The sequence below is a fragment of the Artemia sp. Qi Xiang Cuo genome, chromosome 18 (genome assembly GCF_049724085.1).
Source record: "Artemia sp. Qi Xiang Cuo chromosome 18, ASM4972408v1, whole genome shotgun sequence".
Lineage (NCBI taxonomy): Eukaryota > Metazoa > Arthropoda > Branchiopoda > Anostraca > Artemiidae > Artemia > Artemia sp. Qi Xiang Cuo.
This window is the reverse complement of record NC_142811.1, coordinates 55,060,294-55,083,292: the sequence shown is the minus strand read 5'-3', so window position 1 is coordinate 55,083,292 and position 22,999 is coordinate 55,060,294. Positions and strand designations below refer to the sequence as shown.

General features: G+C 32.6%; 1 protein-coding gene and 1 non-coding gene across 4 annotated transcripts in view; one reads left to right on the top strand and one right to left on the bottom strand.

Moving 5' to 3' along the window:
• LOC148941663 (uncharacterized) overlaps positions 1-22,999 on the top strand; it is a 221,190-nt gene that overhangs the window by 149,427 nt on the left and 48,764 nt on the right. For all 3 annotated transcript variants that reach the window (XM_089104430.1, XM_089104429.1, XM_089104428.1), the window contains exons 17-19: positions 5,560-5,742; positions 11,456-11,704; positions 15,773-16,291. In XM_089104430.1, the coding sequence (XP_088960556.1) occupies positions 5,560-5,742; positions 11,456-11,704; positions 15,773-16,291 (951 nt within the window). The remainder of the gene's footprint in view (positions 1-5,559; positions 5,743-11,455; positions 11,705-15,772; positions 16,292-22,999) is intronic.
• LOC148941664 (U4atac minor spliceosomal RNA) lies at positions 3,503-3,617 on the bottom strand. The gene has a single exon (XR_016143328.1). It is a non-coding gene; the product is annotated as a U4atac minor spliceosomal RNA (small nuclear RNA).

The following is a 22,999-nucleotide window of genomic DNA, read 5'->3' as shown; positions in this document are numbered from 1 at the left end:
AATTAATGGAGATCCGAGACTTTTGTTGTTGTTTTTTTACTGAGATTTTCCTCTTTGTTGGTTTTGTGTCATATTTACATTAATGTATAAAATTCTCTTAAAAGCATTTCGTTATGCCTGATGATAGTGACAAAATGAGGGTTTTGTCTGCAGCAACGTGAATAGATTTTTTGTTGGGGGGGGGGGGGGGCTATCTATTTTTCAAAATCTAAGGGGGGCAATTTTGTTGTGTTTTCAGTTGTTTTTTTTTAATGGAAGTACTGCAAAAAAGCTGTTTCAAAATCAGGGGGTTGGAGGAGGAGGGGAGGAATCATGAATAAATAGAAACAAATTTAGTAAATAAAGATCAGTTGACCGGGTAAACTGTCTGGTTCACGGAATGAGTCATAAATCTAACACATAAGCAGGGAAAATATTTTGGTGAGTTTCAGACGATAGACATTTGAAGCTGAATTTCATCGTTACATCATGTCTTCCTTCTTTAAGGGTTGTTGGACCAAGATTGACAACATTTAGGTAATGTATTATTGCAGTTGACGTTAGATTCCTCATAGACTTTTATGAAGCAAGTTTTCTGTTATGTGGCAACTATGGCTATGGCTGCCAAAATTATGGCTATGGCTATGGCTGCCAAAATTATTGCCTTCGACAATATCCCTAATGCCTATCGAAATTAATTTTGGTTCAAAATTGTTAGCTTGTGCTGGTACATTCAGCGTGTAATTTATTGCTCGTGACGGAATATTAACCAGAAAATGAAATAATTACTGAATTTTCGGGTAAATATTAGTTGATTCTTTATTTTGAGCTTATTATATTAGTATTTTTACACTTTTATTGTAATTAAATAATATTATTTTTATTAATATATTATTTATTATTATAATATAATATAAATTAATATAATTATTTAGCAATATAATTAATATAATAATAATATGAATAATAATAATTTTAATTATATACTATTAAACAATAATATATTATAAAATATAATAAGGTAGTAATAGAGAGTTTTATTCGCAGTTTGTTGATCAAAAGGTTTGAACAGCAAGTTTCTAGAAACAGACGAGCTCTGATAAAATATTAGGCAAAATGTTGGGTGGTAGACAAGGGCATATCAAGGATTTTTGTTCGGGGGTAGGGGAGGGCTACTATGATGTGTTTATATGCATCTTGTTACGTTTTACGAGTCGGAAAAACTTGGGGGAGGAGGTAAGCCTGGTACCCTCCCGGATACGGCCTTGGTGGTAGATTGAAAACATTTTGGCCTGATTGCATTTCTAACTCGGTATGTAAAAAAACTACTTAAATTGCATCGTTTTGTCTCAGGGGTGGCTGAAGAAATAGTTTAAAATTGTTCACAAAAAATAGTTTACAAAAAGTTTACAAAAAAAAGTATTAATCATCTTTGGGGCCAAAGATAGAAGAATATTTTTTTTTAAAGAGCATAATAGAAATTTTTCTATAGCCTGTTTTCTTAATACTGATTTATTGCTATATATTTTGTGATCTAGCTTATCTTTAATAAAATTTTATATACATATATAATAACATATGTTTATAGTTATACAAGTCTATAAAAATATAACATGTTTAATAAAAGCTATGTTTATAAACATTTTAGGGTAAATGTCTAAAATTGGGGCTGTTGAGAAAAAACAAGAAAACAATTCCTACTTCTTAATATGCAGAATAATTATATTTAACATATTTTACATGCAGCTCTAATTTTTATCCACTTTTATTGAAGGTTTTTCCAGTTTTTCTAACAAATATATTAATTTTTTTAGTAGCGTGTCTTCAGATTTAAAATAATTTGCGTAAATACAGCATTGTCATTTATTGATTCTAGCCGTTTTCCAGAAAACGAAACGCTATGTATTTATAGCACGTTTTGAAATAATAGTAGTAGTAAACCAAAAAATATCTATTTCTATAAGTTTTTATTTATAATTTTGTGTTGATGCCATTCCTATTACATTAACGTGATCTATAAAAAAATATTGTAGATGGCGTTCTATTTATGAAACAATTTCCGACTTTTCATATTCAAAGGCACGCTATATTAACAATAAGTCATGAAAAAGTAAATAAAAAGTGGGGCTGCATGCAAAATATGTTAACTACAATTATTTGACATATCATGAAATAAGAATTATTTTCCTAACATGTTTCTTTCTCAATAGACCCAATTTTATTCCTGTATCAATTACAGGCTTGAACCTGGTAAAGCTTTGTGAATTGCAACTTGAAGTTAAACAAAAGTAAGTATGCTCATATTTTTCTGGTTAATATTCCGCTGCCAGTTGTGGTGGTAGTTTGTATTTATTACTATTTTATCAGACAGCGCCAAAGTTGTCTCTCTTGGCATGTGCTGCCTCGGAATACGATTATTGCACTTAGAATATGATTGTGTGTGCCACTTGTTGAAGTACCAAGGACATTAAAATGAAAAGCAAGATTGTATGCTACTTTAATGCAAAGTGTTTTGCCAAGATTACACCAGATAATACATCTGGTGTGGGTCTATTGAATTTCAGGGTAGAACGAAATAAACTTTGAATTAATTTACTTACATGCATCTTTCATGTATCGGAGTAGTGCTAGTTGTAGGACACTGTATAAAGATAATTAGCAGTAAAATTACTGCAGATGATTTCTGGCTCTTCATTCTCGGTGCGACCAAACAGCTCCTTCCACATACTCTTTCATTAGCGCGTACAAACAGCTCCTCTCATTTGATCTGCCATCAGCGGTCCAATTACCTTGGAACACGTATTTTGGCAGAAACTTTCTCGAAGTGCTTTGAAACCAACTCGAGACTTCGAAACCACATCTAATAATAACATTGCACTACTGATTACCGATTTTCATTATATGTATTGGAATAAATTAATCTAAAATTAGTTTCTTTAAAATTTAGTGTTCCAACGTTGAAGTTAAGTTTCGCGTTCAAGAGAAATTTGACTTGTCTACCCGTGAAAAGATCTAATGTCGCTTATGTTTTTACGTTCTCTGGAGCACTAGCACCTCGGCCCGGGCTTTTATCTCAGTTACTAAATTAGGAAGACAGTTTTTTTTTAACCAAGTAATTACCTGTAATACATTATATTAATCTAAAAATGAAAATTTGTACCCTTCCTGAGACCACACTGTTCTTCTCTTACTCTGTCTGCAGCAGTAATTTAAACATGTTCTAACCCTTGTTGGTTAATATATCGTGGCTCTTGTAGTTAATTATTATTCTGCTTAACAGTTCGGACGCTATTGTTCCTCTATAGACACATCCCGCCTCAGGATAGGTGTGAGGGGTGCCAGACTCCGAAATGTTGCTCGCATGTTGACGTCTGCAAAAATTTTGGGGAGTGTACCGTGTACAAGACATAGTGGTGTTGCGTTGAGCGACAAACGTGGCTTTCAGAGACGAAAGCCATTGTGGCGGGAGGTCAAGTCCCTCCCGGGAACTTGAAAGATATATGCCACTTGTAAAGTAAAGTGGCATGTCAAAAATTACACCAGACATTTCTGATGTGGGTTTATTTACTGTGGGTGTTAGCAACAATGATCTCACTAATCGATCCTTGATCATTTCGCTCCCCTAGTTTAAGGATAATTTAAGAAAGACGTACGCTGAATATATATGTGTTTCGTGTGTAAAGTTTGTATGTATTGCGTAGATGAGCTAAAATCTACAGGAACAGTTATATTCTAATTATTATTGTTTTTGTAATGAACTAATTGCTGCAAAACATTTTCCGTCAGGTAAATTTGTTCGGGAAGGCATAGTTGGGGGTATACGGAAAGAAAAGTGCAGATTACGACTTAAAATAATGAGATTTGTACACTTATTTAATAAACATCTCGGCTTGTTTTTATAAACATTGACCAACTATGTGTACTTTTTAATTATACAGAACATACTCAAGAAGTGAAATTAGATTGATCCTAATGAAATATGCCAAAATATGATGAAAATATAATACTTTAGTAGCAAATTTATGGAAACTACAACAGAGAATTATGGGAAACAGGTTGCCCAGGACGTATTATATTTAATACCTAGCCTAACCAACTCTATATATTGAAATATCTATTTAAAATATGCATACAACGTAGTTTTTCCACTGAGCCTAAGCTAATTTTGTCTGAATAGAGACAGCTAAACCGGTTTTTCTCAGATCTTACATATCGAAATTCTTCAGATTCTATTAAAATACAATAAATTAGTGATTTATTACGATAAAAAAAAAACTACTTATTCGGTTTAAAGAGCATTCAAGGGAGCTGCACTGGGTTGTCAACCACTGACGTCCAAAAAGAGTGCAAATCCTGGCGAAAAAAGAGTGATTTTGGCTCAAAAAGAGTGCCAGTCAAAAATTTGCCCGCGCACGGCTGCCAATGCTTGCGTATCACTTCTGAGGTATAAAAGAGTATATTTCGAATAAAAATTGTGTAAGTTGGCTACCCTGGAGCTGCATGGTAACAATTGCTGTATTTGGAAAGCACATTGAAAGGGGAACCGAATGGTATGTTTTTCTTTTAGCTAGCAAAAAAAGTCAAAGAACCAAGGAAATTCAAATGAAAACAGTTTTTGCTCAACCCCCTTGATTTGTGATTTTCTAAGATTTTTCGGTACTGGTGCGTTATTTGGACACTGCTGTATATTGTACAAGGAAACGAGTCACGAAAAACCCATCAATCAGGCTATTCTCAAGAGACCACTATACATAAATGACTGCAAAGCCGTGGTTTCTCAATGAGTTACAATATTTAAACGATTGTTTTTTGGGGTTTAAGGGGGGGGGAGGTACCCAGGCTAGGTTACCTATTTAATATATGCTATGCTTTACCCCCCCCCCCCCCCCACCCCCTGATATACAAATATAAAGCCCCAATTTGTTCATAAACTATTATATATTCATTCATCCTATTTTATTTTATTTCATTAGCATAAACCAAACTTGACTTCTTTAGCAGTGCCCACATAATGCACCAGTACCGTTCGTTCTTTATTGTTTCAAAATTATTAAGTTAAAAATTAGACAAAAAAATAAAAAATAATAATAAATAAGCAAATGGAATTTATTAAATTTAGCAACACTTTTCGGCCGTAAAAATTCAAGCATTAACAACCTGCTGATTCCCGAAGACTACTACACCTTCAGAGGAAAGGTCACCTTCTTAACCTGTTTGGTAATGTAATAATTTTGGCTTCTTTTTCTTCTTTTTTTATGGCCCTCCTTTACTACGAAAAATACATAACTGTAAATATAGGTGCTTCTTATTTAAAATTGAGTTTCCAATATTTATTTTTTATTTTATTATTGCTATTTTTTTAATGTATTTGGTTGTGTAAGTTTCTGCTTAGCCAATTGAAACAATTCGATATCACTTTCACTGTCCTTGGTACATTAAATTTGCCCTAAAATATATACTGGGTACTAGTAGTAGTAGTACTAGTATACATTTCAGCCTAAGCCGAAGTTCTTGTTTTTTTTTCTGTTTTTGTGTAACATTGTTTATAAAAGTTTTTACTTGACAAATTTTTCTTTTCAGGAAGCCAAAAGGCCTTCTTCCTGAATTAGATGATTTTCCGAACATTGACGATCTTCAAAGTAAATTAAGTAGCTACTATCAAAAAATCAGTAGCAAAGAAGACAAAAGAGAAGTTCCCGTGGAGAAGAGAATTATCATGAGAAACCTAAGAGAGAGGAAAAGCTATCTAGACAGCTCTTCCAGGTAACTTTCTCGGCTTCAAGATACTTTGACCTTACAAAACTTTTTCTGTCGCTAAAGTTTTGTCAAATCCCAACACCTATGTTTTCTAATGACATTGCTAAGCGTCCGACAATTGTTCCGGGTAACTCTCTATCTTCTAGCCGCACGAGATTCACTGACCTTATTTTGACTTGACTTACTTGATCTAAGGCTCTTGTTCGGTAGCGCTGCCAGCGCAGAGGGAACCAGACGTCAGCACCGTTAGTCTCCTCTAGAGTTGCCTTTTGTGGCAGGGGGTCATTTGGGTTGACGTTTTGGTAAGGAAGTCGGACGCGAATGACCTCTACCCACTTGGTGCAGAATTTTCCTCTGGGTTGTTTCCAGCTATTTGAAATTGGGTGAAGGTTGATGATGAGTTGGACGGGAGTCTGTAGGGGCAGAAAAGGCAGATGGTCATACCAACGCAGCGAGGGAAAAACCATGTGCTTAGCCAGGTATGGTAATTTGAAGGACCGGAGAACTTTCAGATTCCGTACCCTGTCAATCCATCAAGTACGTTCAACCTTTTAGAGGTGTTTTATCTAGATGGCATCCACCCTTATTACCCGGGTCATGAACCACGTCTCTGACGAGTAGGGCAAAACGTTAGCTATCGAAGCAGAGTAGATTTGTGCTCTAGTGACACGACTGATATGGGGCCTGAAATATTTTTCTTAGAAAACAGTATTCACCTATCTGGCCCTTATTGATGTTGTTGATCTCCATTTGAGCAAACAGTGGAACCAAGGTTGGTGAACTGCTTGAATAACGTAAAGCATTGCTAAGCACCCGACCACTATTCCAGGTAACTTTCTTTTCTAGCGATACGAGATAATCTGACCTTACAAGGCTTTATTTTTTTCGTCGCTAAGTTTTTGTTAACTGCTAACATGTATCTCTTTTGAAAATGTCTACAATCAGGTTTTGCTATTGTAACCACATTTCTAATCTCAAGCAAGTGTTAAAAGACTCTGGTACTAAACCTTCTTTTTGACTTGTTCATTTCTTTAGTTGGTCCCTCCTGGAAGGTATTGATGAATGTTCTCAGTAAAATTTCTATTTTCTTTCTTCACAATACTTTTATTTTCTTATATATTAATTCTGTTTCATACTACATAAAATAGACTATAGCTTTTTCTGTTTCTTTTCTTACTTCTAAACTCTTTCTTGACAATACTTTTATTTTCTCTTGTCTTATATTTTACTTCTGTTTTCGTTCTTGACCATACTTTTGTTTTCTTTTTTCTTCTATTTTACTTTTATTTTGGTTCTGACCATACCTCTGTTTTCTTTTCTCTTCTATTTTACTGCTACTTCTTGACCATACCTCTATTTTCTATTTTACTTCTATTTTCATTCTTGACCATATCTCTGTTTTCTTTTTCTTGTATTTTACTTCTATTGTCGTTCTTGACCATACTTCTGTTTTCCTTTTTCTTCTATATTACTTTTATTTTCATTCTTGACCATACCTCTGTTTTATTTTTTCTTCTATTTTAATTCTATTTTCGTTCTTGACCATACCTCTGTTTTCTTTCTTTCTGATTTCATTTCTTTCTTACTTCTATTTTCTTTCTCTTTCTTGACGGACGCAGAGACTATAGCTTTTTTTATTTCTTTTCTTACTACTAAATTCTTTCTTGACAATACTTTTATTTTCTCTTGTCTTATATTTTACTTCTATTTTTGTTCTTGACCATACTTCTGTTTTATTTTTATCTTCCTTTTTCGTTCTTGATTTCGTTTCTTTCTTACTTCTATTTTCTTTCTCTTTCTTGACGGACGCAGAGACTATAGCTTTTTCTATTTCTTCTCTTACTTCTGTATTCTTTCTTGAGAATACTTTTGTTTTCTCTTGTCTTATATTTTACTTCTATTTTTGTTCTAGACCATACTTCTGTTTTCTATTTTCTTCTTTTTTCGTTTTGATTTCATTTCTTTCTTTCTTCTATTTTCTTTCTCTTTCTTGACGGACGCAGAGACTATAGCTTTTTCTATTTCTTTTCTTACTTCTATATTTTTTCTTGACAATACTTTTATTTTCTCTTGTCTTATATTTTACTTTTGTTTTCGTTCTTGACCATACTTTTGTTTAATTTTTTCTTCTATTTTACTTCTATTTTGGTTCTTGACCATAGCTCTATTTTCTTTTCTCTTCTATTTTACTGCTACTTCTTGACCATACCTCTGTTTTCTTTTTTTTCTATTTTACTTCTGTTTTCGTTCTTTACAATACCTCGTTTTTTTTTTTTTATTCTATTTTCGTTCTTGACCATACCTCTGGTTTCTTTCTTTCTGATTTCATTTCTTTCTTACTTCTATTTTCTTTCTCTTTCTTGACGGACGCAGAGACTATAGCTTTTTATATTTCTTTTCTTACTTCTAAATTCTTTCTTGACAATACTTTTATTTTATCTTGTCTTATATTTTACTTCTATTTTTGTTCTTGACCATACTTCTGTTTTATTTTTATCTTCCATTTTCGTTCTTTATTTATTTTCTTTCTTACTTCTATTTTCTTTCTCTTTCTTGACGGACGCAGAGACTATAGCTTTTTCTATTTCTTCTCTTACTTCTGTATTCTTTCTTGAGAATACTTTTGTTTTCTCTTGTCTTATATTTTACTTCTATTTTTGTTGTTGACCATACTTCTGTTTTCTATGTTATTCTATTTTCGTTTTGATTTCATTTCTTTCTTTCTTCTATTTCTTTTCTTACTTCTATATTTTTTCTTGACAATACTTTTATTTTCTCTTGTCTTATATTTTACTTTTGTTTTCGTTCTTGACCATACTTTTGTTTTCTTTTTTCTTCTATTTTACTTCTATTTTGGTTCTTGACCATAGCTCTATTTTCTTTTCTCTTCTATTTTACTGCTACTTCTTGACCATACCTCTGTTTTCTTTTTTTTCTATTTTACTTCTGTTTTCGTTCTTGACCATACCTCTTGTTTTTTTTTTTTTTCTTATATTTTTATTTATATTTTCGTTCTTGACCATAACTCTGTTTTCTTTTTTCTTCTATTTTACTTCTATTTTCGTTCTTAACCATAATTTTTTTTTTCTATTTTACTTCTATTTTCGTTATTGACCATACCTCTGTTTTCTTTTTTCTTCTATTTTACTTCTATTTTCGTTCTTAACCATGCCTCTTTTTTTCTATTTTACTTCTATTTTCGTTCTTGACCATACCTTTGTTATATTTTTTCTTCTATTTACTTCTATTCTCGTTCTTGACCATACTTCTGTTTTCTTTTTTCTTCCATTTTAGTTATATTTTCGTTCTTGACCATACCTCTGTTTTCTTTTTTCTTCTATTTTAGTTCTATTTTCGTTCTTGACCATACTTCTGTTTTCGTTTTTCTTCTATTTTACTTTCATTTTCGTTTTTGACCATACTTCTGTTTTCTTTTTTCTTCTATTTTACTTTTATTTTCGTTCTTGACTATACCTCTGTTTTCTTTTTTCTTCTATTTTACTTCTATTTTTGTTCTTGACCATACCTCTGTTTTCTTTTTTCTTCCATTTTATTTCTATCTTCTTTCTTGACTTCGTTTCTTACTTACTTCTTTTTTCTTTCTCTTTCTTGACGGAGGCAGAGAATATTGCAGACGTGGTATTCAGTTTGTCGTATTATAGGTATTTTATCGGGGCTCAATGAATATTTACTGTTGATGTTACAATGTTTACAATAAAGACAGGCTTACATAATCAATTTTTAAGGAATGAAAGATTCCTTAGGACACAATATCACGGAACCATATTTCTTAATTTTGCTATGATACTACCTCTCATTTTTAGCAAAAGCAAAATTTTTAGAAAAAATATCAGTTTTCCAAATAATTTTTTTAACGGCTAGTCTAGCATTATATTTGAGATAGAATTGCCCAAACAGGAAGGAGAAAAATATCAAAAGAAAAATCAACAGAAACCAGACAGTATAGAAATTATGAAGTTGCGGATGTTTCTGTCGGTCATTTTTGAATCTCTAATATGCCTCAAATATGTTGTATTTTTTACCCTTTGTACTGAGGGTGTAATCATAAAACTTGGAAGGAACTCCATTCGATCGAAAATTAAAAATTACACTGCCTTTTTAAGGGCCAAAAGTGATTAGAGGGCAAGAAGCTCCCTATCGTGCCTCGGATGATCCCAGTAATGCCATAGAATCAAAGTTTTGAGGTGACCATTTTGCTCAGAATAGTCAATAGGTTTGATGTGTGCCCACAAGGATGACAGGGATCCTCACAATCTCAGGGTAATGGTCCTAAATCATGTAAACTATCCGCTGTTCACAGATAAGTTTTAGTAGAAAAGGCGGTGTTGTTTCGTTTGGGTTTTCTGCACTAGGCCACCCAAAGTTTTGCAAGGGTATATTGCTGAAATGACACGCTTACCTGAGTAAATCAAAGCGATATGCGCACTCGAGTTTTCAAAATAGGCTGTTTGCCATATATTGAGAATGGCTTTGAGAATTGAGTTTAAGATTTCAGAGGGAGAGACCATGTGGACCTCATATTTTGATTTTAAGGGAAGGGGAGGGAAGGAGAAAATGTTTTGTCTTGAGTATTCTGAGTGTTTTAAACTGTGAGCACTTGTGGAACTTAGGACGTATGCACGGTGAATTCGGAAGACAGTTTGTGAACGATATTTATCAAGATAGCATGTCTGCGGTATCTCGAGAGAGGTTTGGGAATTAAGTTGAAATTTTCAGGGGGTATGATAAGAAGACCAAGTTTTGTGTTTGTGGAAGGGATGGGGGGGGGCGCAAAAAATGTTCGTGTCCGACTTGCCTAAAGGTATTTAAGTTATGAGTTCTTGTGGGATTTTTCACGTTGAAGCAGTGAGGTTAAAAAAGAAAACATTTATGTATCCAGGCTGTCAAAAAGTGCATTAATACCACCTTCAAATTTTTATGTGTGGGTGTCGGGGTGAGGGTCAAATTATTGCCTGTCTCAAATATTAATTTATCCAAAAAAGAGATAATAATTAGTTCTGGAAAGCTTGAAACTTATATAGAAAGGATATGGGTAACTAACAAGAGCGGAGACTGGTGCTAGTACCCACAAAAAAAGTGCCTGGTGTTTTGTGCCATTTTTTCAGTGTAAAAATAAGGAATAATCAGTGTAACTGACAAAATTACTGTAATAGTACGTGTCTCATCTCAGTTTTTTTTTTGTCTTTTTTTTTTGATCGGCCAAGACCAAAAGAAGCTACTAAAAAATTTTGAAGTGTTGTTGTTTTGATATGTGAGATTTTAGATAGGGGAGATTTTTTCCTTAGTTAAATGGCTATCTACCTTAGTTCTGCCCTAGGATGGATGGATGATAAACAATATCTAACAACAAGTGAAAAAGACACCATTTTTACACAGTCCTGAAAACGGCTTATGCCAGCTCTGCCTCTCACTTGGACTTTCTTTTTTGGCTTTGTCTCCAATTGGTCAATGACTTGATGGCAACTTGATTTTAATTCAAAATCTTTGAGTCAAAAAATCTTTGGTGAGTCTTCTAGTCTTAAATCATTAGTGGCCCCCAAATTTATCATTAGACTTCATACAAAATTTTAGGTAGGGCCACCAGCATGATGTTATGTTATTGTTAGAACAGATTTTTTTGTAAATTTGTTAATGGTCAGTGCAGTTAGTCTGGATTAGATTCATAGAAAAACATATATTCTTACGCTTTTCTTTTCAGTGCTGAGGAGGAAGACACAAGTAGAATAAAGGAGACAAAAATGAAGGAGGAGGTTGAACTAATAAGTGAAAAGAAAGGTGCAGATCGAGAAATCAAAAAGGATGAATATGCCGTAGATGTTGACACTTATTTTTCTTCATTAAATAGGTTGCGTGAAGTTGCGAACAAGAAGTTGCGTAAAGGATTCCAACTTGATCTGGCTGTCAAAAAAGGTCAGGAGGGAGAGAAAAGGCCCAAATTAAATCTTTGGTGAGTCTTCTAGTCAAAAATGACCCCCAAATTTATCATTAGACTTCATACAAAGTCATAATTCGTAGTTCTTAATAATTCACACAAATCGGCTGGTATCTACTGTATAATTCACCTACTTAGGAGATAAAATAAGCGCTTCCCCTCTTTGAGAGAATAAAAGGCTTTTATATTGACGGGTTCAAGGTTCTGTATTATTTTATGTATATATATATATATATATATATATATATATATATATATATATATATATATATATATATATATATATATATATATATTATATATACTATATTATGTTATATTATAAAGGAAACATGTTTATTAATTTATTGTAAATTATTTACGGAAATTTATATAAATTTATTTTAGAAGGAAATTGAAACTTCGTGAAAATAATATAACCCTTGTTAGAAAAGCATGTTTGGAAACGGGAATGATCTCTTTGGCTTTTTTTAACAGATCCTGGGATCCTGTAATGGAAAATGTGCGAATATATGAACGAGGTTTACCGTTTTCGATAAGAAATTAATGAAAGGAGTAATAATAAATAAAGACAAAAGAGGAAAAAAGAAAAACATAATAAAATTTAGCACAATATACGCAGATATATATATATATATATATATATATATATATATATATATATATATATATATATATATATATATATATATATATATATATATATATATATATATACTGGTCGACTAAAAGCAAAAAAGATGATGACAAATAGGTTACACTGTTGGAGAATAACATGTAAAAGTTAGAGTTAAAAAACGGAGTCAATAAAGAAGAAAGAGAAAAATAAATAAAGAAAAAAGATAATAAAGTAGTAAGTAAATAAAGAAATGAATGAATGAAGAATAAAGAAGAAAAAGAATAGAGCAACGTAATAAAATGCACCATAATATACACAACAACTAAAAGGACTTTCATCTGGCGAATCAACTAAAATAAAAAACAGATAGAAAATCCTTCAAGAAAATAACACGTAAATATCATAGTTTGGATCAAGCAAACTTTTAATTTATTATGTCCATCAAAGCCGGTGGTAAGACAATCTGTAGCTCCTTATTTTGCTGTTACTCTAGAAGTTCTGGCCCAATGTGATTAACAAGGTTTTTACAATACTTACAATAGGGGGGGCTCTATAATAAGGGTCATGGGGCTCTTTCACCGCATTCTGATTGGCCTTAAGGGAGATAACGACAAAATGTGCGGGGTAATAAAACACTAAAAAGCTGAACAAGTAAAGAACGTTTACTGCCAATGAAGAGTCCGTAGTCCGTATTCCGGTGGCCATTTTCTGCAAAATGATAGGCAAGAGCCAAATGAGTTGATTTACAATTTGACGCAAACAAAAAGCGTACGGGAGTCAACTTTTTAAATTTAATGTAAGGATTGATGATGACAGGTTAGGAGTCTTAATTTTTCGTTAAGAGTCTTAATTTTGGGTTTTGCAAATGACTTCATGCACTATGTTATTACATAATATAAGCATTTCTTACGACATCATATATATTATGGAGGGAGGAGGGGGATTTGAACTTTTATGATGATTCCCTCTTATATTGGGGAAACCTCTAATTCTATTAGAGAAACCTGGTGGGTTTTCTGCTTGTCGTCTCTGGCGGTTTACAAAAACCGTCAGGCTTCTCTGACAAGAGTACTTTCCTTGGGGATTCAAAAATGTCACACTTTGTGGCCCCCGTCACCAAGATTAAACCTCCCCTATTCCCTTCCGTCCCTCGCTGCGTATAGGATTCTCTTCCTACTTCAAATAATATAATCTCAGCCCTTCTGTAGGCTTCCGGACTCCACCTAGGCTAAAAAGTCGAAGATTATAAACAAAAGATTTCTTACTGTATTCACTTTCACGGGTGTACAAGAACTGATTAAGAACTGAAACTGAAAACGCTTACAATTAAACAAGATACTGCGCGAAGCACCTCTGCGCATGGAGGTTCGCCTAGCTCTGACCAAAGGCAATGAAGGGCCCCTTCAAAATGAAGTACAAATTTTAATTTTGGCTTTCGCATGCTAAATTTATACCTGTATGAGTTATCGCTTGCCTGCCTTTTTCAGACATTAGCTAATTAGCGGATTTCTTCGAGACGTTTCGTAACAAAAGCTTATCCCGGGGTTAGATATTGAAATTGAAGATATAAATGAAGTTAAATTTATAAAAAAGGCATTTTTATGAAACAAAAGGGGTCAAAGGTTTGACCCCTTTTAAAAAGGCACCACTTCTAATTTAAGGGCCATTTGGACGTCATGACATCAAGAAAAGGCTCAAATTGCGTTTAGAAGACAAGCGACAGTGAGAATCTATATATAGAAGCCTGCTCTGTGCCGAGTACCGGGAGCCCGGCGTCTTCGCCGGGCTCCTGATACTATATATATATATATATATATATATATATATATATATATATATATATATATATATATATATATATATATATATATATATATATATATATATATATATATATATATATATATATATATATATATATATATATATATATATATACATATATATACATATATACATATATATATATTCATATATATACATATATACATATATATATATATATATATATATATATATATATATATATATATATATATATATATATATATCTGGATTTGAGAACCAAAATTTCTTACGGAATCTAGTAAAATTGGAAAAATGTTTGATTCTAGATGGTGATTTTCTAGAGTTATCTCTTCAATGGAAAATATTTTCTTAATGAATGCTGAACGATATAATGAGAAATGAGTCTTCATCTTTGGACTGATGCAAGAAACTTAACTCATGACCCAAATAATGATAATGATAAATAATTTTCTAAGCTGGTTGACGGGGAGTGGGGATCGATGTTTCGGCGACAAACAGAGATAAGAAAATGCCGAAATAACTTTGCGAAATAAGTTTTGCGTATTACATCACTCAACACACATAACATAATATTCTTGTGGACTGCCTAACAGCCTGACTCAAGGCTATCCAAAGGGGGAGTCCATTACACATTGAAAAAAAAAATATGCACTCATTCAAAATTTATTTCAATCCATATTTCACTGATCATCCTATCACCTAGCAGTGAAGTCGCCCTATTAACTACTACATGAGTCAACAATACAAATACCAAAATCAACAAATACTAATTCTTCATCCTCCTCCAATTCCCCTCGCCCTACAAAAAACAAAACAAAAACAACTATATTTATTGTTTATATTCATTTGTAATTTTTTTGTATAATTTAAAAACTATATTTATCTATGATCATAATATATGATATTATATTATGTAAACTATATTTATCTGTGATCGGGTTATATATTATACAATTATTATATAATTATTATGGTATATTCTATAATTACAGATACATAATAAAAACTATAAATTAAATAATACTTCGATTGCCAAACTATATTTGCCATATTCGCCATGGTTACCATACGATTCAATGTTTAAACAATGAGAAATATCAAGCAATGTAAAAGATTTAATTAAAAAAAACTCGTAGCTTATTTAGTAGCGAATTTTCTCGTAGCTTCCTGCGAGAAAGTCACGATAGCAACAAGCTGTGACTGGTTGAAACCACCGTAATTTCTATTTCGGCATTAATTAATAATTAAGGCATTGATAATATTCTTTAATTATTACCCACTGTACCTACACTTAGAAAAAATGGGAGTAAAAAGACAACAAACCAAAACAACAACATTATATGCATAATAAAACAACCTCACTGGACAAACATACGAATGTGGGTATGACCCAACGGTGGGTATGGCCTTGGGCTTTAATATTTGATGGCTTATACTTAGTGAGGAGTTGAGGTAATCCTCTGATTATTGAATTGTGCATTTTGCTTCTTTGTCCATGACATTTTAAACTTAACGATTTGTTTTCATCATTTATTCAAATTTATTTTTGAAGACAATTATTTCAATCTTTTCTTTATTATTAGTAATATCTTTGCCTGATTTTAGCTTTATTTACAACTAGATGTTTTTACTTGTATTTTTAATTTGTTTTTTAGGCGCCCTAATCGTGATGAACCAACATGTTCTAGTGGAATTGATGTTCCTCAACCTAGACGCCGATCCAGGTCCAGGGAAGAGGCAGACAGAAGAAGGGCAAGAAACGAAAGGGGTAGGAGTAGGACAAGGGAAGAAAGAGGTAGAAGTAAAACAAGAGAAGGAAAGGACATCAGACGAAGTAAGGATATTGTATCTGAGAATAGGAGGTCAGGCCTGCAAGCAGGTCGGAGAAAGAGTAGAAGTCGTGGTCGGAGTAGGAGTCGAGAGCATAGAGGTAAACATGAAAGTAGGGCAGGTTATAATGAGCTCGGAAGAGCTCGTTGTAGAAAGAGCTCGGTGCGGAGTCGTCGTTCAGAAGAGAGGAAGAAGATAGAACGTAGTTCAGATAGGAGTGAACCTCCGAGGAACGCAAGAGGTACTCGCTCTCCCGTTCCGGCAGCTTCGTATTCGGTTATATTTGATCCTGCGTTTGGTAATTTCAAAAGAGTTTTTCAAAAGGACGAGCCTCAACCATCGAGGTAAGTCTTTTATTTCCAAGCGTTTTTATTTAGCTTCTTTTTTTCTCACTTCCCCTTCTTCTTCTTCTTTCTTTTGTTTCTTTTTTGTTCTTTCTACTTTGTCAATAGATATTTTTGAATTGTATGTACTCAATTGATTATTAGTTTAATATATTAATGTTTTATTTCGTAATCCTCCTACTTTAAGGGCCATGGAGCCTGATTGTGGGATCTCTGACTGTGTGTGTTATTGAGCCGTTTTATTGTTGAAAATAACTATTTCAATCCTGCGGTTTATTGAGCTGAAATTGTGTGTACATATTGATTTTCAATGACAACAGTCAATTCATTAATTTACACTGTATGCGTAGACATCTTATGCTGTTGGTCTTAAGTCATTTATGAAACAAAATTAATTTTTTCTTTATAGAATAAACTAAAATTTTGCCTTATAAAATAATCAAATGCCGTAATCTGTTTAGAAAATTCCGATTGTTTTTTGGCCTAGTCAAATAGATTGTTGCATAAAAGTTAAAAGTTTGACTTAGTCAAATAGATTGTTGCATAAAAGTTAAAAGTTTGGCGTAGTCAAATAGATTGTTGCATACAAGTTAAAAGTTTGGCCTAGTCTAATAAATTGTTGCATAAAAGTTAAACGTATGGCATAGTCAAATAGATGGTTGCATAAAAGTTAAAAGTTTAGCGTAGTCAAATAGATTGTTGCATAAAAGTTAAAAGTTTGGCCTACTCAAATAGATTGTTGCATAAAAGTTAAAAGTTTGGCCTAGTCAAATCGATTGTTGCATAAAAGTTAAAAGTTTGACCCAGTTAAATAGATTGTTGCATAAAAGTTAAAAGTTTGGCGTAGTCAAATAGATTGTTGCATAAAAGTTAAAAGTTTGGCCTACTCAAATAGATTGTTGCATAAGATTCAAAAGTTTGGCGTAGTCAAATCGATCGTTGCATAAAAGTTAAAAGTTTGGCGTAGTCAAAAAGATTGTAGCATAAAAGTTAAAAAAGTTTGGCCTAGTCAAATCGATTGTTGCATAAAAGTTAAAAGTTTGACCCAGTCAAATAGATTGTTGCATAAAAGTTAAAAGTTTGGCGTAGTCAAATAGATTATTGCATAAAAGTTAAAAGTGTGGCCTAGTCAAATAGATTGTTGCATAAAATTAAAGTTTGGCGTAGTCAAATAGATTGTTGCATAAAAGTTAAAAGTTTGGCGTAGTCAAATAGATTGTTTCATAAAAGTTAAAAGTTTGGCATAATCAAATAGATTGTTGCATAAAAGTTAAAAGTTTGGCCTAGTCAAATAGATTATTGCATAAAAGTTAAAAGTTTAGCCTAGTCAAATAGATTGTTGCATAGAAGTTAAAAGTTTGGCGTATTCAAATAGATTGTTGCATAAAATTTAAAAGTTTGGCCTAGTCAAATCGATTGTGGCATAAAAGTTAAAAGTTTGGCGTAGTTAAATAGATTGTTGCATAAAAGTTAAAAGTTTGGCCTAGTCAAATAGATTGTTGCATAAAAGTTAAAAGTTTGGCCCAGTCAAATAGATTATGGCATAAAATTTAAAACTTTGGCCTAGTCAAATAGATTGTTGCATAAAAGTTAAAAGTTTGGCCTAGTCAAATAGATTGTTGCACAAAAGTTAAAAGTTTGGCCTAGTCAAATAGATTGTTGCATAAAAGTTAAAAGTTTGGCGTAGTCAAATCGATTGTTGCATAAAAGTTAAAAGTTTGGCCTAGTCAAATAGATTGTTGCATTACAGTCAAAAGTTTGGCGTAGTCAAATCGATTGTTGCATAAAAGTTAAAAGTTTGGCGTATTCAAATAGATTTTTTCATAAAAGTTTGGCCTAGTCAAATAGATTGTTGCATAAAAGTTAAAAGTTTGGCCTAGTCCAATAGATTGTTACATAAAAGTTAAGTTTGGCGTAGTCGAATACATTATTGCATAAAAGTTAGAAGTTTGGCGTAGTCAAATAGATTGTTGCATAAAAGTTAATTGTTTGGCCTAGTCAAATAGATTGTTGCATAAAAGTTAAAAGTTTGCCTAGTCAAATAGATTGTTGCATAAAAGTTAAAAGTTTGGCCTAGTTAAATAGATTGTTGCATAAAAGTTAAAAGTTTGGTCTAGTCAAATAGATTGTTGCATAAAAGTTAAAAGTTTGGCCTAGTCAAAAAGATTGTTGCATAAAAGTTAAAAGTTTGGCCTAGTCAAATAGATTGTTGCATAAAAGTTAAAAGTTTGGCATAGTTAAATAGATTGTTGCATAAAAGTTAAAAGTTTGGCCTAGTCAAATAGATTGTTGCATAAAAGTTAAAAGTTTGGCCTAGGCAAATAGATTGTTGCATAAAAGTTAAAAGTTTGGCGTAGTGAAATAGACTGTTGCATATAAGTTAACAGTTTAGTTTGGCGTAGTCAAATAGATTGTTGCATAAAAGTTAAAAGTTTGGCCTAGTCAAATAGATTGTTGCATAAATTTTAAAAGTTTGGCCTAGTCAAATAGATTGTTGCATAAAAATTAAAAGTTTGGCCTAGTCAAATAGATTGTTGCATAAAAGTTATAAGTTTGGCTTGGTCAAATAGATTGTTGCATAAAAGTTAAAAGTTTGGCCTAGTCAAATAGATTGTTGCGTAAAAGTTAAATGTTTGGCCTAGTCAAATCGATTGTTGCATAAAAGTTAAAAGTTTGACCCAGTTAAATAGATTGTTGCATAAAAGTTAAAAGTTTGGCGTAGTCAAATAGATTGTTGCATAAAAGTTAAAAGTTTGGCCTACTCAAATAGATTGTTGCATAAGATTGAAAAGTTTGGCGTAGTCAAATCGATCGTTGCATAAAAGTTAAAAGTTTGGCCTAGTCAAATAGATTGTTGCATTACAGTCAAAAGTTTGGCGTAGTCAAATAGATTGTTGCATAAAAGTTAAAATTTTGGCTTAGTCAATTAGATTTTTGCATAAAAGTTTGGCCTAGTCAAATAGATTGTTGCATAAAAGTTAAAAGTTTGGCCTAGTCCAATAGATTGTTACATAATAGTTAAGTTTGGCGTAGTCGAATACATTATTGCATAAAAGTTAGAAGTTTGGCGTAGTCAAATAGATTGTTGCATAAAAGTTAATTGTTTGGCCTAGTCAAATAGATTGTTGCATAAAAGTTAAAAGTTTGCCTAGTCAAATAGATTGTTGCATAAAAGTTAAAAGTTTTGCCTAGTTAAATAGATTGTTGCATAAAAGTTAAAAGTTTGGTCTAGTCAAATAGATTGTTGCATAAAAGTTAAAAGTTTGGCCTAGTCAAAAAGATTGTTGCATAAAAGTTAAAAGTTTGGCCTAGTCAAATAGATTGTTGCATAAAAGTTAAAAGTTTGGCCTAGTTAAATAGATTGTTGCATAAAAGTTAAAAGTTTGGCCTAGTCAAATAGATTGTTGCATAAAAGTTAAAAGTTTGGCCTAGTCAAATAGATTGTTGCATAAAAGTTAAAAGTTTGGCGTAGTGAAATAGACTGTTGCATAAAAGTTAAAAGTTTAGTTTGGAGTAGTCAAATAGATTGTTGCATAAAAGTTAAAAGTTTGGCCTAGTCAAATAGATTGTTGCATAAATTTTAAAAGTTTGGCCTAGTCAAATAGATTGTTGCATAAAAATTAAAAGTTTGGCCTAGTCAAATAGATTGTTGCATAAAAGTTATAAGTTTGGCTTGGTCAAATAGATTGTTGCATAAAAGTTAAAAGTTTGGCCTAGTCAAATAGATTGTTGCGTAAAAGTTAAATGTTTGGCCTAGTCAAATAGATTGTTGCATAAAAGTTAAAAGTTCGGCGTAGTCAAATAGATTGGTGGAAAAAGTCAACAGTTTGGCGTAGTCAAATAGATTATTGCATAAAAGTTAAAAGTTTGGCCTAGTCAAATAGATTGTTGCATAAAAGTTAAAAGTTCTGCCTACTCAAAGAGATTGTTGCATAAAAGTTAAAAGTTTGGCCTAGTCAAATAGATTTTTGCATAAAAGTTAAAAGTTTGGCCTAGTCAAATAGATTGTTGCATAAAAGTTAAAAGTAGTGGCGTGACTCTGTAAGCTTATCCAGAGTTGATCCAGCTCTAAATGGGGACTTGGAGAAATCTGGGGAAGGTAAGCAGGAAGGGTGTGCGAAAGCACAGGAAGGCCCCCAATCCCGCTTTCCAGTTTCTGACTGAAGTGCTTGAAACTAGCACTGGCAGTTTTGGACTTTAAGAGTTTAGTGCCGCATCCTCCTTTATGCATAAAAAACTGTTGATTTGTCCAACGGTCTATTTATCAAATCAAATACCATTGCTTAAGTGATGATTAATTCAAAAAAAAAAATTGGGAAATTATCTGTTAAATTAAATTTAATAATTAGTTAAAACGAAATTAATTAAGTTGTGGTTAGAAATAGTAGCTGTAGTAGTTACTTTAAAACTTCACAAATTGTGAAAAGTAACAGAAGTAATTCAGAAATTAATTTAAAGCCTCTATGATATAATCAATCGCCGCTTTTCTATTCGTTATTCGTATATTTTCTATATTTTATATATTCGTATATTTTCTATTCGTTAGAAAACTCCGGTAATCCTGTATAAAATTTAAAACTTTTTAATGATAGAGTTTTGTTGGGAAGAGAACAAAGGGAAATACAAAAGAAAAAAAGATATTTCTCTATATAATGTAATAAAATACCACTGTTCTTTATAAGAACAAAACATTCTTTTATATAAAAAAAGATATAATGAAAATAACAAGGTTTTTGTCTATATAATGTAAATCCCGTTGATCCTTTATCAAGTGTCGCTAGTTCTTCCTAAACCCAGCTATTCCCTTATGGTTTTGTGACCACGATTCTTAGACCCCACTTGAACACAATTTCTTAGAACATACCGCATTTCCGTTTACACATTCAGTGACGATATAATAACTATTAAAAGTTTAAATTAAAACGGTAAATGAACATGCATGCATATATACATAAACATCAACAACAAGAAAAACAATAGGGAATTTTTTTTGCAAGATAGTGGAATTCTATTTGAATAAATATGTTAACTGTGAGTCCATGGGCCGTCCTTAGAAAAACATAAATATATATATATATATATATATATATATATATATATATATATATATATATATATATATATATATATATATATATATATATATATATAACATTTATTAACCGCCATCTATAAAAATAGATTATAGTGGAGCACTACAAAAAGAAAAGAAAAAGAAACCAGCTTCAAAAACATAAAGATACAACGCTCAGTGTAATTCACGACACTCGAGTAAACGCAGGTGAGAAACGTCGTCTATCTAAATTAACTTTTAGCACTGAATTATTTCGAATGCGAGACCATTGTTTGGATGGCTCCTTAAGACCATATTTTTCAAGGCGGGAATTCCTATATCACTTGGGTATGTACAGTAAAAATTTTGCAAATTTATAGTAGCACTTTTTGATGTTTTCAGTGTCTCTCACTGACAGCATGTGGGATGCCCCAGCAAGGTAGGTTATGTGTGGTGAGCAGACTGAACAATTAATCGAGGCAAGAGATTTCCTGGAGTAGCGTCCGCGATTCGGCACTACAGACGTATAAGCAGATTTAATGGCTTTATTGTTTGCTTAACAATTGCTTGTCTAGTTTTAATAATTGTTTCCGCAATCGTTATACCAAGATATCTCAGCTCCGATACTGTATGAACAACATGATTTCCGAGAGTGACAGAATCACTTTGCGGTGCATTAAAGGTCAAAAAGTCGCACTTATCAATATTGATAGAAAGCCTAATAGATTGAAAATCACTTAAGAGTCGATTCAGGTTCTCTTGTAAGTCTGCTTTGGATCTACTGAGCAGAAGGATGTCATCAGCGTATGCCAAGTAAGATAGGTCAGTGCCATGCAATAGGAGAGAGGGCAAGATACGGCCCAGAATCTTGGAGATGGCCTTGTCTCACACCTCTTCTGACTTTTACAGGATCTGGAATTTCGCCTTTCCTCTTGGCCAACAGAGTCGAATTTTCGTACCAAAATTTCAGAGTACTCACTATGCTTAAACTCACTCCATTGTGCAGTGGAGCATTCATTGCTTGCATGTGAATGATGGTATCAAACGCTTTCGATTTATCAATAGTGCACATATATAGAGGTGACTTTTTCCTTTCTGAGTCCATAAGTACGTTAGCAAGAAGGCGATGAACCTCTGGGCATCCGAGACCTGTCTGGAATCGAAGCTGATTGTCCCCAAAGTGTCCAGTATCAAGCTCAGAGATGATCACATTTTCAAAAACTTTGCTCAAGATGCACGAGACGGTTATGGGTCTATAAGGTTTGCATTTGTTTGGATCTTTTCCTTTTTTGGCGACAGATGAAATGACCCCTTTCAGAAAGAGTTTGGAACAAAACCCCTTGAGATGTACATCTGGAAGATAAGCTGAAGATGGAAATAGAAGCATTCAGGTAAGTGCTTGAGGTGTTTTATTGAAAGACCGTCACTCTTCATCCCATTCTTTGCTTTGGAAATTATTTTTCTGACAGCTAACTTGATCTTCTCAAGGGAAAAGGGAACAACGCAATGCTGCCCTGAGAAACGTGCAAGCCAGCTGGAAACTTTCATTCCATATTGATTGGTTATAATAAGATTTACATCTTCATGCATTAAAGTATAGTAAGAGTGAAAATCATGTAGTGTCAGAGAAGTACTAGATGGACGATTGTTTGGTC